The sequence below is a fragment of the Natator depressus genome, chromosome 7 (assembly GCF_965152275.1).
Source record: "Natator depressus isolate rNatDep1 chromosome 7, rNatDep2.hap1, whole genome shotgun sequence".
Taxonomy (NCBI): domain Eukaryota; kingdom Metazoa; phylum Chordata; order Testudines; family Cheloniidae; genus Natator; species Natator depressus.
In genome coordinates, this window is record NC_134240.1 from 64,506,760 (window position 1) to 64,524,543 (window position 17,784).

Sequence of the window (17,784 nt, forward strand, 5' to 3'; positions counted from 1 at the left end):
CTGCTGCTTCTACACACACTCAGGCTCTTCTTTACACTGAAAAGCCTAGACGCTTGGAGAAGGAGCTGGAAATAAGTAGCAGCTACCAACTTTATATGACTGCCAGTTCTCTATAGATCACCAGTAACCCACAGACTGCAGCTTGATAAAGCTGATCTTATTCATCACAACCACATAGGTCAGAAAGTGAGGTTCCTAACAGTATGATTTTTATCCTGACACTGTCCCCTTTAACAAACCTAGAGGTACAAAAACCCAACTGACAAGAACTCTGAGCTGTTTGGTTCCAAGTCAACTTGACAATTTGGACATAACAGAGCCCCAATTTAGCAATGACTTAATCAGGTGCCAAACTTCAAGCTTGTGTGTTGTCCCATTCACTTCTGGGGCACTACTCATATGCTTGAAGTAGGCACATGATTCAGTGCCCTGCTGAACTGAGGCCTTAGGATGTGATTCAGGAAATAACATCAGCACGTTCTTTTGTCCACCCATATTTAGGGGAGCACACTTTTTAAATAGCAGACTTCAGCGTGTGTTTAAAATTAAGCATGTGCTTAAGCGCCGTTACTGGCTAGGGATGGGGCCTTGACCATCACTGAACTGTCTAAGAAAAACAAAGTTTACTGAAAAAGAAAAAGAAATGGTACTGAAACCGAACTTAGGATCTGAATATCTGAAACTCTCAGACAGAAGCAAACATCTTCTCACAGCCTAAAATGTATGGGGCCCCTTCTCATTGACAATATCTTAAACAACTATCAGATTAAGACAGAAAGAGAAAAGACTAGTCCAAAGATAGCAGGAGTTTGACTAAGTTTAAAATAGAGGCTCTAAAATGCAAATGGGGTTTGGAGGGAGGAAGGGAAGAAAAGAGAAAATGCCACAAACAGGAAGCATAGTAATAAGGAAAATCTCCCATCCAAAGCCCCAATATGAGGAAGAGAAAATAGTCCAAGCTGGACCCAAGGGTACAGCCATGGCAACGAAAACCTCATACGTGAGCAATAGAAACTTAAAGGCCAGTCAGCTGCTGTACAGGAAATCAAGGACAATCCCACACAGTAGGAGTCATTTGATTAACAGTTTTGTTTCTCAAGCAGTTGGGCTACTGTGTTTTGCTACAGTCTGGTGATGGCATGACACGTCAGAGAGACCATCAAAAATAGATTTAGATTAATCCAGATTCAAAATGACAAAGATAAGAGAAGACTGCTGGCATTCCTTCAGGACAACACGATTCACACTGACATACCAAGAAAAGGAGCCACGCATGTTTCTCATTTTCTGAATTTAACAAAATTTCCTTGAAAAGGGTAATGATGAAGTTCGCACAATATTAAATTATTTTGAAAAAACAGATAATAGTAATAACACTGACTTTATGCTGTGCTTCCCATCAAAGAATCTCCAATTGCTGGACAAACATTAAAGCTGAATAGCACTCTGTGGTAGAAAGAAAAGGAGTACTTGTGGCACCTTAGGTTTCACATTACCATTTTGCAGAGTGAGAAACTAAGGCACAGAAAGGGTAAGTGACTTGACCAAACTCGCATAGCGAATCTGTAGTGTAGCAGAGCAGGGAATAAAAATCCAAACTTCTGCAGTCCTAGTTGTTTCACATATACAGATGTATAGGAGCACCCCTTCAAGTTAACCTGATATCAGAGGAAACGAGCAAGACAAAATACAAAGCTAATAAAACAAACAAACAAAAAACCCCACAAAGAAACAAAACAAAAACTAAAAACACTGTTAACACCTCAGTCTCTATAGCTTATTTTGACTTTTACCCTTCAAGCCTGGCAAGTAATTATTTTTGTTTGTATCGACTTTGCTTCTGAAGCTTAACCATTTAACTTTAAAGTTTGTCTCGTGAATCAGCCCACAGAGTTAGGCAAAGCCATCTATTTGGCCATTCCACATGTTACTGTAACTGTTCCAACTGAATGATCCCTTTTCTGTAAATGAACGGTGGACTCACTGCCACTTCCAGGTTGTTTTTTTCTGCCAGCCCTCTTGCCTATTTTTATCCCTAGCATGTGAACTTTACTACGATTAAAACACCAAGCACCTTGGTGTTGAGACTGCTTAATTGTTAGAAACATCCATTCTTTCATCCTTGAAAAGCTCTTTTTTTTTTAAGTTTGAAGTTTAAAAGCATTAATCAACCTGTAGCATTGTTCTAACTGAATAGTGTCTGTGAACCTAAATAACCAAACTTTGTTCAATCATTCCCCTAACCTTTAAAGGTGTTACTGGGAGGAAAAAAAACTGCCACTCATTTTTTGTGATACTTTCCAAATATAAACACAGGCTGGACTTTTGCATGCCCACAGCTATTCCTGTCCCAAGAAATACCTAAAGATCAAGGGACAAAAGCCATTATTTTTTCATTATCATAAGCCTTTAAATTAGATTTAGCACGACTAAAAATTATAATTATCCAGAGTTCTTTCTTCATATTAGGAAAGGGTCAACTCTTAACAGTTTTATTTAAAAAAGCGCTCAACTTTGTTACTATGAGTATGATGTGATGTTCAAGAACGATGAACAAACAAACAATCAACAGTTAACTCTTAACAATGTGCCCAAAATAATCAAGTCAGTGCAGATATGCTTTGATTCATTGTTATTCTGGCAAAAACTTGTGTTACATTTTCATTGTAAACCCTTAAAGTAAGAGGCATGTAATTCAAAAATAAGTCTCTTAAGGCTGAAATTTTGCCTAAGGGTTGAAATGAGGTTATGGTAACATTTATATATAAATTCCTATTCCAAAAAAAAAAACCAGATCAAACCAAAACACCTCCACCCGAAGTACTCATGAAGCCAAAAGTAGTCATATCCATTGTCTTTTCAGGATAGGCTGCAATCAGTATTTCCACTGACTCAAAGGGCTTTGGAACAGATGCACAGAGCTGAGCGCTCAGCAATTCTCAGAATTGGGCCTCTTATTTAGGGGCTTAAATATGAATTTAGGAGCCTAACTTTAGGCACCCATTTTTAAAATATAGAAGTTTTAAAATGACCATGTCCCTTCAATGTATAAATCAGTGTTAAACTCAGACATTTGGGTCTGTTGATGTCAAACTTCCTTCTTATTTAACAGTTTGTGTAATCCCAATTCCGCTTTACGATTAATTGATGCTTCAAAAAAATTTCCTACTAGTACAGATAAATTAACAGGCAGTGGTTTTTTACCAAGATCCTAAGGGACAACTCCCTTTTATTTTACTGGCAAACAAGGTGAGCATAGAGAGCAATTATAAACAAGGTAATCCACAACTCACTGGTAAACAGATTTTACACTGGATTCTAAGGCTAAACAAAGAAAGGTACTTGTGAGGGGCAACCAATCTGTAAGAGCAAGGCTGGGCTGGTAGGTGCAGACAAACACAGGCACTTTGAGTAATGTCTCAAAGGTATATTTAATATCTGCCTCTGGCTGACTGAGGGGAGTTTAAAAGAATGTGGACTTTTTTAAACTGATAATAATTCATATATTCTATGTCTAGATCATCTGTGCATATGAGAGAAAATATCTATTAAATGAAAAGAATGTCTTGGCAAGTCTTTTCATATGTTCCTTAAGTTGTCCCTCAGTCTAACTTGTCTGTAATGTCTAATAATGGATTCCCTTGCTTTCCTACTCTCCCTATTTCTCCCTTTGCACAGTGTTTTCTCCTTCCTATCCTCACAGTCTCTCCATTACAGAATAAATACCAGGGAGGGAGAGGAATTGTTTAAGTTAAGCACCAGTGTGGACACAGAAACAAATGGATATAAATTGGCCATCAACGAGTTTAGGCTGGAAATAAGATTAAGGTTTCTAACCATCAGAGTGAAGTTCTGGAACAGCCTCCAAAGGGGAGCACTAGGGGCAAAAAACCTAACTGGCTTCAAGACTGAGCTTGATAAGCTTATGGAGGAGATGGTATGAGGAGACTGCCTACAATGGCATGTACCAGTCTGCAACTGCTAACAGCAAATATCTTCAATGGCCCGTAATGGAACACTAGATGGGGAGGCTCGGAGTTACTACAGAGAATTCTTTCCCAGGTGTCGGCTGGTGGGTCATTCTCAGGATCTAACTGATCGCCAAATTTGGGGTCGGGAAGAAATTTCCCCTGTGGTCAGATTGGCAGAGATCCTGCGGTTTTGGGGGGTTTTTTTTGTTTTTTTTTACCTCTGCAGCATGGAGCACGGATCACTTACAGGTTTAAAAACTGGTGTAAGTCTTTAAATCATGATTTGAGGACTTCAGTAGTTCCACCAGAGGTTAGGGGTCTAGTTCAGAAATGAGTGGGTGAGGTTCTGTGGCCTGCAATGTGCAGGTGGTCAGGCTATATGATCACGATGGTCCCTTCTGACTTTGAAGTCTATGAGCCTATTCATCTCTTCCAGTCCTTATTCCCCCTCTCACACACACTGTTCTCTCCTTCCCCCCAAATCCACTCATATATAACCTCAATCCATACCGATCCATACCCTTTCTCCTCCTTGCATGTCCCCCTGCCAAAATTCCCCCCCACACAGTCAATCCCAGCTGACACTGCTAAACTACCAGAGAATAAGTAGTCTCCTTTTTGTTTTTTTGGGAAAGGTAAGTAGTACAACTCCTCATCCTACTAGATGCTGAAAGACATTTCATATTGCAGATCCAAGTTTGCAGGGCTAGCAGGTTTTAAAAGTAAAAAGATTTTTCCAACTAAAAGACACGAGATCCAGAGTCACTAAAACACAAGGAAGAAGGAACCCCACACAAGGTCAATTTTAGAGAGTCACTTATCAGAGAACAACGACAATTACATGCACACGCTACCATTGTGTTTTAAATGGCAGTTTTGTGACTTGCACTGTCAGATATATGGTGTATAGGGAACATTACTCCACTTGGTGCAAAGGTAAAAAGAAAGGTAAGTGGTAGGCCAGCCATGCAATGCTTTACATTCCATGAAAACATTAAACAGTTGCTCTCAGTATTCGTGCCAAGAGCTGCAGCCTACCTGCTGTTGCTGACTGCGTAGGTCTGTTATCTCTTTCTGATCCTCATCATGAAGTCTCTTCATTTCCTCACATGATTGTTGGAGATGGTTATGCTCTCGCACCAACTGTGTATTCTTCCTCTTCAAGGTATCCATGTCCTCCTTCAGCTGTGATTGGTCACTCAGCAGTCGACTATGCAAGGTACTAGAATGCCACAAAGAAAGAGCACTTAGATGCAAACTTTCCAGGAAGCCCTCTTCATGCCGATGCACTAATCCATATCAAACCAAATCAAAGTTTCAAATTAAAAAAGGCAGATGAAATTAACTGACTCATTTCTTCAGATCTGAATATTCCAAATGCCATGTGCCAGCTAAATCCTACTGAAGAAAGACAGGCAGCACAACCAGAGACTTTCTGGAGTTAAGTGATTTGAAAGCCCTGTGTAGCATTAAAACAGATATATTATAGATTTATGCAGAACAAGCAGCCCCCGCCTCCTGTAGACCATTTCAACAAGCAAACTGCTCAAGAGGCACAGAAATTGTGTCACTGGGCATACAAGATCTTCTAGGCAAAATAAATTAGTAGCATATTTGAACAACGCTTGAACAACACAATACAATATGATAGAACAAAACATCAATAGAGTAGAAAAAACTTTCTGCTTGTTTGCTTTTGTTTTTTGTTGTAAAGCTACCAGTTGTTATACCAAATTGGGTATATTGCTTGTAATAGTTGACAAGTGTATATTCACACTTAAAATCACAACTAAGTCACATTATTGAGGATATAATTCAAACTCTAATTCAGTGCAACAGCCCAACTTTAGAGCAGATTGCTGTTGGAGCAGACCAAGAGATATAATTAAATGGTATTAAGCTGCAGTTTAGAGAAAAGAAGGACAATAGGATGTGGCCAGGTTTTATTGTTGAAACAAAGTGATTCAGACCTAACTCTCCCACCTACCAGGAAGCTGTTCAAAGTCCCTGTAATAAAACTGCTGCTGTCTGTCGTTTCTCTTTTAAAAAAAAAAAAAATGATTGGAATCAAATTTACAATTCAAAAAAAAATATGTACATTTTTCTATATTATAAGTGCACCTTGTACTCCCACTCCTTTCATAAGAAGTGAGCTACATTTCCTGTACAAAATAACCCAATGGAGAGCTTACAGAAATCATCACATTAAAAAATGTGGAAATAACTTGGGCAAAAAATTAAGCCTTTGGTAAATTATTTTTACAAGACTAAATATATGCAATCCTTACACCTGGGACTGACTGATCTCAGCATCTGCTATTCAGATTTTACTTGGATTGCAAGTTCTTTGGGGGCAGGCTTGTTTTTTGTTCTGTATTTGTACTCCACCTAGCACAATGGGGTCCTGAACCATGACTGCGGCTCTGAGAGGCTACCACAATTAATACAATGTTAAAATCAACCCCGACTAGAGAGCTCCACCTACTCTCTTCCAAAATAGCTTCAAGAATAATTCATAGGACAAACATGATTTTACGAATCGGCCTTAAAATTATGTGTCTCGGATTAGACATCCAAAATTACTAGTCACTTGAAAACAAGCCAACTTGGATAAATGTTTTGTTGAAACCAGGGTAGTGCCAAACTTTCAAGGTTTTGGTTCAGCATCCAGAACTTGCTAAACTCAGAGTTTGCAGGACACATACTAAGATAAATTCATAGAGCAGGTGTATCTATACTTGAGTAAGGCTTGGTTTGAAACTTAGTAAATTCCTTGGCAAGCCGTCGTTCCCTGAAACACCTATCCCTAACACCCTAATAACAGGCCTCTAACTCCCCATAGTCTTCATTCAACTTAGAGGAACCAGTCAAAAAGTGCTTAACAGACATGGCAGACAAGATTCCTGCTGGGCGTTAGCTGCCATTGCACCCAAGATGTCTCACATTCCCCACTTGGGAAACACTGCTAAGTATACTCTATCCTGAAGTGTGAGATTTTTAAATGCAAAGAAACCAGGACGCAAAAAGACCGCAGGATTTGGTGGATCCCACAATTCTTATTCCAGTATTAATATCTTCAAAGGAAGGAGACGTGCAAAGACGCTGAAGGGAGCGGGAGGAAAAGAAGAGATGAGATTGCAGAAAACATGCCCAGGGATGTGATTTTAATTTGAGCTTCTATGGGGGGAGTGAGGGGAAACTCACAGGTCTATCTGAAGTGGCAGGTAAGGAGTCTACTTATCCAAATGTTAATAAAAGTTCATTTTGGGGAAAAGTGGGGAACAGTTTTTGGGGAAAAAGTTACCTCTGAGACGATAAGAAATGCTATTTTTTTGCTGGCCAGATAGTCTCACAGAGTAGCTAGTCTTATAGAGTACTTAGTGCAAGCATAAAAGTTTGCTATTGCCTTGTATTTGTCTTATGTAAAAACCAAAATTGCTGTTCCTCAGAGAAAATAATATTTTTAGTTACTTGTGTATGTGAGTGCAATTACAACAGAATAATCACTCAACAGCCTTTTGCCCCCAACAAGTAAAATTTAAATCCTTAAAATCCCTTCATACAGATATAAAACAAAAACAACCCAACATTATAATCACACAGATTATAGAACTGTGGTTTGCAAATAAGGGAAATAAAACCCTACTATCACTTCAAGGAGTGCAAACATTTTACATTAGCCTTTCACATGCACAGAAAAAGCAGCTACAGGAATCTGACTAAAAATAAAGACATCTGTAGCTTCGCCTAGAATTTATTAGCAGGCAGAACAACTTGGAAAGAGCACTAAGGACAGAGCGTCTCAGGCTTGTGATTTCGTGGAACTGACATCTAATAAATAAGAAACAAACCACCTCTGAAGGATCCTTAGATAACGACAAAGGTATAAAGGGGTAAATAGCGTGTTGCAAGGATCTTCTATTGTTCCTCCATAGCAAAATCAAGTGGACAGACAGGATCAACAAATCTCCCCAGCAAATAGCCATGCAGCTCACTTAGTTTGCACATGGTGAATTTTCTTACTAACATTTTTTCAAATTTTGCCTGCTGATGGTGTAAGAGCGACAGTATTAAGCCAGCCAAATCAAACGTCATTCCCAGATTGTTACACACTTATCAATTGTGCATTGTGTGCCATTAGAGAACAGTAGCCTTACGGCTACTTCCAATATTATATTTGCCTCATTTTTTTCCGCTATGCTGAATACCTTTCCAATTAATAAAAATTAGACTGGTCTAAGACCACGTACATGTCACGTTCATTGTTGCACCAGTACCCGGTTTCAAGTCCAATATCTTGATCATCATCAGAGCTAGAAGCAAATGCTGGCAACTTCTCCCCACAACTTCACCACATTTTCACAAGTACTCATTGATGGCCTAACTCTGCTCTCCAAGTGTTAAAACTCCCACTGACGTCAATGGAAGCGGAGTCAGGCCAATGCAGAACCCATTTTAAAATCCCACCTTTTATTTCTAGACTGGCCGGGTCATGAAATATCCCATCTCAATCACACTTTAGTAACTAGTTTGCCTTGCTCCACACCACTAAACCACAATTCCATCATGGCTTTAGAAATTGCTACTAAAAGATCCCTAAAGATCAAAACCAATGCTTTTCCCCTTCTGAAATCACGGGAACTTAACCTTTCAACGTAGGTGAAATAAAATAATAAAAACCTTTGACTGTAGAAGTTCACAAAATGTTGCCATTAAAACAGTAAGAAAAGCAAGATGGTAACAAGAATGATGTAATTTAAAACTGCCATATTTTAAAAGATCAAATATCTCATGATCAACCAGAATGAAACACTTTTGGCAGACCAGCACTAATACTTACAGCACTAGTAAACTTGTCTAAGCACTGCTCCTGAACCAGTGAAGAGAAAGAAAAAGTTTTCTCCCCTACCTTTTTGTGCGTTACTTACTGATAAAAATCTGCCTCTTTGGCTGCTTCTTCACATCTTTTTAGTGTCTTGGTATGTTGATTCTGTAGAGACTGTAGGTCCGACATGGCTTTCATACACTGGATCTTCAATCGTTCATAATCATGACTTGGTTTTGGACTAGGCCTGCCATGGAAGGGAAAAATAAAACCAGACTTCAATTATTACATCAGCGGAAATATTGTGAAGTGACCGTCCAGTTACTATTAGCAAGCAATCACTCCAAACCTTGAGATATTGCTTTAAGAAGTTACACTATTTAGAATCTATTACAGTGACAAATCAATTATTCAAGACTGACCCTGGGTCAATATGCTGCAACTGAAAAAAAAGGCAATTCTCCTTCTGCACCATTAATTTCTGCATACAGAATACCATTACATGTTTAGATTTTGAAAGTGTGCTATCAGAAGTCCCTTCGGACATGCATAAAGTTTTTTTCTTTTTTTTAATTGAACACAATTACAAATTCATTCCATGCTTCTTGCAGCAGTCACCTCTAAAACCCCACCCAGCCAAGCCCCTGCCCTGGAAAAAAAATAGGATAGCAACTTACCCTGAAAGCCATCAACTCTAGGGTTTGGTGCACTAGAGGGTGAGGTGTACATTTGGGACTGGAGCGCACCTCAGTTAAAACACCCTCTAGCAGCCCCATGTAAACCAGAGTTCAAATATCTCAAATACTGTGGAAACTTGAGGAAAGAGGCAGCCTCAAGAACGTAGGAAAGAATTAAAACAATTTAGACTTTCTAAGCTACAATGTTAACATGGTTAAAATTTTGCCCAGAAAGCAAGTGGTAGTCAGTATGGATCACAGAGGACAGGTTTAGTGAGCTTGTTATGGAATATCCCACTTAAAAAGCCAACTATCACATTTGGCACAAGCTGTATTTTTGGGAGGGTTTATGGTTTTAAGGTCCTATGAAGAACCGCAGCAAGATCTACACCCTAGAAGAAAGGAGGCTCTTAAGTACTTATAATGCCACTTTTACTATAATATTTAAACACCTCTCAGTCTTGAATTTATTTATCCTCAATACCCCTGCGAGGTAGAAATACTTATCTCGGTTTTACAGATAGGAAATGGAAACAGATACACCAAGGGCTTATGTACACTTACAGGGCTGCAGCTCCCTAAGAGGTGGTAGCTATGACGACGGGAGAAGCCCTTCTATCAACACTGTAGCGATATCTACACTGGGAGTTGGGTCGGTATAATTGCATTGCTCGGGGCGTGCATTTTCCACACCCCATAGCGACGTAGTTATACGAACGTAAGTTCATAGTGTAGACCAGGGCCAAGTGATTGCCCAAAGTCTCTCAGGCTCTGTGGCAGAACAGGGACCTGAACTTGGCTCTGTAGACTCTCAGACTGGCACCCTAACCACTACACAATCTTTCCTCTCTATAAAACAGTGTGAGTGTGCGCGCATGCGCGCGCGCACACACACACACACACACACACATAGAGTAAAGAGATGTAACTATTATAAACAGATTATTTTCTTTAACAAGAACTCAAAAGTTATATTAACAACCCAGATACCTCTCCCAGAGACAACAGCATTATTTTACACAATAAAAAAAAAACTTTCCTGCTACATAATTCAGTCAGTCACAGTTGACTCTGCTTTCCTGGGTTAGCCTGCCAGCCCTGATCTCAGTGAATTTCAAATGGGTAACAAGTGCATGCATCTGTGAAAGCATAATTTATCCACTTCATGCTGCTAAATTCAACATCTGTCGAAGTGTTATGATCATATTTTATGATATTACAAATGAAGGATATAAAGATGTCAAAGTGTGTACATCAGACATGCTTCTACTAAATACTCCAGGAGTTTTATTTTATTCACATAAAATATCCACGATCATTTTTAAGAAAAAGACAGTTACCTTCTCCGTAACTGGTGTTCTACGAGATGCTCATGTCTATTCCACAATAGGTGTGCGTGCTCACCACGTGCACCAGTGCCGGAAATTTTTCCCCTAGCAGTACCCGTAGGGGGAGCACCCTAGCGATCCCTGGAATGGCGCCTCCATGGCGCGGTATAAGGGGAGCTGTGTGCTCCCCCCACCCTCAGTTCCTTCTTGCCAGACAACTCCGACAGAGGGGAAGGAGGACGGGATATGGAATAGACATGAGTAACATCTCGAAGAACACCAGTTATGGAAAAGGTAACTGTCTTTTCTTCTTCGAGTGATTGCTCATGGGTATTCCACAATACGCGATTCCAAGCTATATCTGTTGGAGGTGGGATGAGTTCACAGATCCCCGGGACGAAGTATGGCTCTGCTGAACCCGGCGTCATCCCTGGTTTGGGAGACAATCGCATAGTGTGAGGTAAACGTGTGAATCAAAGACCAAGTGGCGGCCCTACAAATATCCTGGATAGGGACGTGGGCCACAAAGGCAGCCGACGAAGCCTGGCCTCGAGTCGAGTGTGCCTTTACAGTTGGTAGCGGGGGAACACCCGCCAGATCATAACCGGTGCGAACGTACAAGGTGATTCAGTGGGAGAGGCGCTGGGTGGAAATCGACCGACCCCGCATGCACTCAGCTGAGGCAACAAACAGTTGAGAGGACTCCCTGAACAGCTCAGTCCGTTCCAGATAGAAGGCCAGTGCCCTACGCACATCAAGCGTGGGGAGGCGGCGTTCCTCACTGGACACATGTGGCTTGGTGCAGAGGACAGGCAGGAAAACGTCCTGGCCCAAGTGACAGGCAGAGACCACCTTAGGGAGGAACGCGGGGTGTGGGCGGAGCTGAACCTTATCCTTATGAAAACCTGTGTACGGGGGTTCGGAGATCAGGGCCCTGAGTTCCGAGACCCGCCTGGCCGACGTGATAGCAACCAGGAAGGCCACCTTCCACGAGAGGTGAGACCAGGAGCACGTGGCCAGAGTTTCAAACGAGGGCTCCGTGAGACCCCCCGTGAGACACCCCCGTAATACCAAGTTCAGGTCCCACGGTGGGACAGAGGCCTAGCATATGGAAAAAGACGGTCCAATCCCTTAAGGAATCGTCCAGTCATACCATGGGAGAACACCGTGTGTCCCTGCACCGGCGGATGGAAGGCTAATATGGCCGCCAGGTGCACCCTGACCGACGAGGGCGCCAGGCCCTGGGCTCTAAAGTGAAGGAGGAAGTCCAGGATAAGCTGGATCAGGGCGGCCACTGGGGAAACCTGCTCGGTGGCCCACCTGGAGACCTGGGACCACTTTGCCAAGTAGGCGCGGCATGTGAAGGACCGCCTACTTTCCAGAAGGACGCGCTGGACCCCCTCCAAACACGTCCACTCCTCCCCGCCTAGCCATTGAGCAGCCACACCGTGAGGCGGAGAGCTGCTAGGTTGGGATGGAGGCGGCAGCCCTGGTCCTGGGAGAACAGGTCCAGGCGGAGCAGCAAAGGCTGCGGTGGAGCCACTGCCAGCTCCTGACTACTGTCCAGGGGGCCTGTGTATGGCTTCATGAGCCATGGCATTAAGGGGTAGGCTGGGTCCCCAAGGATAACTATAGGCATTTCAACATCCCCAACGGTTATTTTCTGGTCTGGAAAGTAAGTCCCTTCCCACAGACCAGAGTTCCTAAAGATGCGAGGGTCATGTACCTTTCCCGGCCATCCCATGTTGATGTTGGTGAAATGTCCCTTGTGATCCACCAGTGCTTGCAGCACCCTTGAAAAGTACCCCTTTCGGTTTATGTACTGGCTGCCTTGGTGGTCTGGTCCCAAGTTAGACGGAACACATATCCCTATCGCCCCACCACAGTTAGGGAATCCCATTGCATCAAAGCCATCCACTACGACCTGCACAATTCCCAGAGTCACTACCTTGATAGCAGCAGGTCAGTGATCACGTTGGCTACTTGGATCACAGCAGCCCCCACAGTAGATTTGCCCACTCCAAATTGATTCCTGACTGACTGGTAGCTGTCTGGCGTTGCAAGCTTCCAGAGGGCTATCGCCACTTGCTTGTGAACTGTGAGGGCTCCGTTCATCTTGGTATTCTTGCGCTTCAGGGCAGGGGAAGCAAGTCACAAAGTTCCATGAAAGTGCCCTTATGTATGTGAAAGTTTTGCAGCCATTGGGAATCATCCCAGACCTGCAACACTATGTGGTCCCACCAGTCTGTGTTTGTTTCCCAGGCCCAGAATCGGCGTTCCACGGTATGAGCCTGCCCATTGCCACCAGGATGGCCAAACTGCTGGGGCCCATACTTTGAGAGAAGTCTGTGTCCATGTCCTCATCACTCACCTCACCGCGCTGCCGTCGCCTACTCGCCCACTTTTGCGGGTTCTGGTTCTGCATATACTGATGGATAATGCGCGTGGTGTTTAGAGCAGTCACAACTGCTGCAGTGATCTGAGTGGGCTCCAGGCTTGCCATGGTATGGCGTGAGCAGGAGAGCAGAGTGCCAGCGGAAGCAGCGGGTGGATGACTATGCTGACAGCAATATGGCGCCGGCATGGAAAAAGGCGTGAAACGATTGTTGGCCGTTGCTTTCACGGAGGGAGGGAGGGGGGAGCAAGGGGTAGGCTGGCAGCAGACAGTGCAGTACGACTGCTAGCCATCGTCATCTCCTGGGTGCTCGCCAGCAGACAGTGCAGTACGACTGCTAGCTGTCATTGTCTCCTGGGTCCTCGTGGTGCTGCTGGCTGGGAGATCAGCCTGAGGCAGAATGGCCCTCTCAAGGATTGAACTCACAACCCTGGGTTTAGCAGGACAATGCTCAATATGCCTCTGCCAATATTCCAGGCAGGACTGAATCTCCATTAGACAAAACTTAAAGAAGAGAATGACCTGAGTCACTCCCATTTATGTCCAGGTGCCCCGACAGACCTCACCAAGATTTGCCAGGAGTGCCCATGTCTGCCCAGGCGCCCCGACCGACTTCACCGAGGCCGGCCAAGAGCACCCAGGAGACGAGGACGGCTACCAGTCGTAATGCACCATCTGCTGCCACAAGGCAATAAGTTGCTGCTGTATGCCGTCCCGCATCTGTCAACACCCAGGAGACATACGGTGAGCTGAGTGGGCTCCATGCTTGCCGTGGTATGGCGTCTGCATGGGTAACCCAGGAAAAAAGGCACGAAACAATTGTCTGCCGTTGCTTTCACGGAGGCCTGACATGTACCCAGAACTACCCGCGACAATGTTTTTTGCCCCATCAGGTATTGGGATCTCAACTCAGAATTCTAATGGGCGGCGGAGATTGCGGGATAGCTACCCACAGTGCAACGCTCCGGAAGTTGACGCTAGCCTCGGTACTGTGGACGCACTCCACCGACTTAATGGTCTTAAGTGGGGACACACACAATCAACCGTATAAAATCGCTTTCTAAAAAAATCAACTTCAAAAATTCGACATAATTTCAAAGTGTAGACATACCCTTATAGTCTCTCGACTTTTTGTAGACAGCCTCGTACTTAGGCAGGGCAGCTGGAGCAGGGGCCTGCTGTGGCTTAAACTTAGTTTCGGCCGGAGCCGGAACATAAAGATCCAGGGTCTGCAGACTCATGCGGGAGTCCTTCATGCCATGTGGCTGTGTATCCATTTGTTCGGCAACCAGAGCCTTGCCGTCTAACTGGAGCTGCTGCATGGCCGACTGCGCCTCATTGGACAGCCCGGACAGCAGAAGCCACCGCCGAGGCCATGGATCGAACTGCCGTGTCTGCTGCATCTGACGCCGACTGCAGGGACGCCCTGGCAGCAGCTGCACCCTCCTCCACCAGCGCCTTGAACTCTTTCTTATTGCGCTCCTGGAGGGAGTCCTCGAATTTGGGCAGCGAACCCCACAAGTTGAATTCGTATCTGCCCAGGAGAGCCTGGTGGTTTGCCACCTGCAACTGGAAACTCCAGGATGAATAAACCTTTCCGCCAAAAGAGTCCAGCCTCCTTGAGTCTTTATTTTTCAGAGTGGGGGCTGGTTGGCGTTGTGGTTGACAGACTTGACCACCAGGGAGTGGGGTGTTGGGTGGGTGTAGAGATACTCGTGCCCCTTGGTGGGTACAAAGTACTTGCGTTCTGCCTTCTTTGAGATGGGGGCCAGGGAAGCCACCGTTTGCCACAGGGCATTTGAAATACTTGCCACCCGCTCATGGAGGGGCAAAGCCACTCTGCCTGGTGCTGAAGATGACAGTACATTGAACAGGGAGTCCAAGGACTCCTCCAGCTCCTCTGCCTGGAGGTGAAGGCTTGATGCCACCCATTTTAAAAGTTCTTGAAGTCCTCCTGCGGGACGGGGCCGCTATCGCCTCATCCGGGGAGGGCAAGGAAGCCAGCATGGTGCTCTGGATATCCACCGGCAATGGAGGGTCCACCACTTGGTCGGTCTCCGGGCACGGTGCCGAGGACATACTTCCCACCAACCCTCTCCTCGGGGGCCTGGAGAGAGAGACCAACGGCGCCTCTGAGGCTCTGGCTACCAAGCAGGCCCTCACTGGCCTGTGCCGACCATTGGGCCCAGTGCCTCTGCACGTGCTGTGGCACCGACGGCCCCAGCTGCTCGGCCTGGCTGGCCTGGCTCATGGAAGGGCAACTACGAGCGGAGCCCGGGCTGATGAACGACCTACCGCTGTCACGGGACCGGGAGGAACAGCGGTGCCGGAAGGGGCGTCGCCCACAGGACCGCGATCTCGATGTGGAGGACCAGTACTGCCTGTAGCTGCTGCTCTGCGATCTGCTCCAACGGGCAGACCCATGACAGCGCGGTGCTGGCGATCTACGCCCTGGGCTGCGGCACCATGCCTTGGCAGAGACTTGGAGTGGGATTCCAAGCAGGAACGGCGAAGACATCCATGCCGCGACCGGTTGCAGTGACCCCTGTGAGATGAGGGCCTCTGGCGATGTCTGCCTCGGTCCCGACGGTAATCACTCCGTGGCGTGGAGCGGTGCCAGGAGTCCCGGTCAGATGGTACCCAACCAGACAGTCTGGTGGGAGTCAAGGACGAGCCACGTGGACTGCATCCCAAACGGTCGCTGGGTGGAGAACGAGTCGGGAACATTCCCATGACCGAGACAGGTGCTGCGCCGGGGGCGACTGTTGAGAACCCAGTGGTGGCTTTCCTCTGGAGCGGGGGACCGACACCGGCGGCGCTCCTGGTACTGGCACGGTCATGACGTCTTTGGCCACCTGCAGGGCCTCCAGCATGGATGGCATCCAGACATCCGGGGAGGCCTGGTCCTACGTGGCTGGGCTACTCCGCTCAACGTGAGTTGGAGATCTAGAGGCCAAAGGGGATCGAGGACTGCCCAACATGGGTCTAGTCTCTGCCCCCGGTTACCTCAGTGCCGCTGCGAAGAAGGCACTTTCTTAGCCTTCTTATGCCCCATAGACGGGGAGTGGTGCCGACTAGTCGAAGGCACTGGAAGGTCGCCACGTACCAATGCTGCGGTGCTTGGTGCCGACTCGGAGCAGCACACCGGAGCCGGGATCAGCACCGACTCCATGAGAATGGCCCGGAGCCTAATGTCTCTCTCTCTTAGTCCGAGGTTTAAACGACTTTCAAATTTTCCAGCAATCACTGATATGGGTCTCATCCAAACAGTGTAGACAGTCCGCGTGTGGATCACTCCTTGGCATAGATCGCCTACAATTGTCGCATGCCTTAAAACCCTGGGCACGTGGCATGCCCCAGCCTGGGTACTCTAACTAAATGAACTGTAACAGCTAACTAACTGTAGGTACTAGCACTGAACAAACTAAAAAGTTCTGGGGATGAGCTACAGCAAAGCTGGAGCAGCACAGTTCCGATGCACCTTCACTCAGCAGCAAGAAGGAACTGAGGGTGGGGGGAGCACGCAGCTCCCCTTATACCGCGCCACTCCAGGGGTCGCTGGGGTGCTCCCCCTACAGGTACTGCTAGGGGAAAAACTTCCGGCACCAGTGCACGTGGCAAGCACACACACCTAATGTGGAATACACATGGGTAATCACTCGAAGAACAACACACCCCTAATAGCCTTTAATGAGATGTGCAAATTACAAGCCACTCTAAATCAAGGATTACTTCAGAGACTGGAATTTAAAATGATATCAGAATGACTAGATGAAAACAACTAAAAACATCTACCTTGGCTGGCTGTTGGACTAATTTATCATGAACTCTCACACAACTCATTTACTGAGCTAAGGGGTGATGGGAAGTTTTTGTTAGGATGTTATACCAATAAATTAAAAACCAGCAGGATCTTATTAAAGGGAAAAAGGCAAAATACCACATTTATTGTGAATACAGAAAGAATCATAGTAAGCAGTTAGTTACAGCTGTAACATTCCATTCAATCTCATCTTTATTCACTCATTCATTCATACAAACACACACACACACACACACAGGTTCTGCAAGGTTGTTATCATAGTAAGCAGTTAGTTATAGCTGTAACATTCCATTCAATCTCATCTTTATTCACTCATTCATTCATACAAACACACACACACACACACACACACAGGTTCTGCAAGGTTGTTATTATAGTAAGCAGTTAGTTATAGCTGTAACATTCCATTCAATCTCATCTTTATTCACTCATTCATTCATACAAACACACACACACACACACACACACACACAGGTTCTGCAAGGTTGTTATTATAGTAAGCAGTTAGTTATAGCTGTAACATTCCATTCAATCTCATCTTTATTCACTCATTCATTCATACAAACACACACACACACACACAGAGGTTCTGCAAGGTTGTCATCATAGTTACCAGCCTTAGAGTTGCTCATGCCAAGCCACTGGCCAGGTGGCCTGGACATGAGGAGGGAGCAGGGCCTTGTCAGATGCTCATCTGATGCTCCTGGAAGTTGGTTTGCAGAATCAGACCCCAAAGTTCTCACTTTTTTAGAGTCTATTTTTATA

The 17,784-nt window shown here is 45.1% G+C and overlaps 1 protein-coding gene across 3 annotated transcripts in view; it reads right to left on the reverse strand.

Annotated features, from left to right (window-relative positions):
* The window catches only part of DLG5 (discs large MAGUK scaffold protein 5), a 199,973-nt gene that overhangs the window by 62,321 nt on the left and 119,868 nt on the right, over positions 1–17,784 (reverse strand). For all 3 annotated transcript variants that reach the window (XR_012640280.1, XM_074958658.1, XM_074958660.1), the window contains exons 4-5: positions 8,900–9,043; positions 5,010–5,193 (exon numbers count right to left, since the gene is read on the reverse strand). Coding sequence is in view for 2 of the 3 variants with exons in the window: in XM_074958658.1 (XP_074814759.1) it covers positions 5,010–5,193; positions 8,900–9,043 (328 nt within the window). In the remaining variant the exon portion in view is untranslated. The remainder of the gene's footprint in view (positions 1–5,009; positions 5,194–8,899; positions 9,044–17,784) is intronic.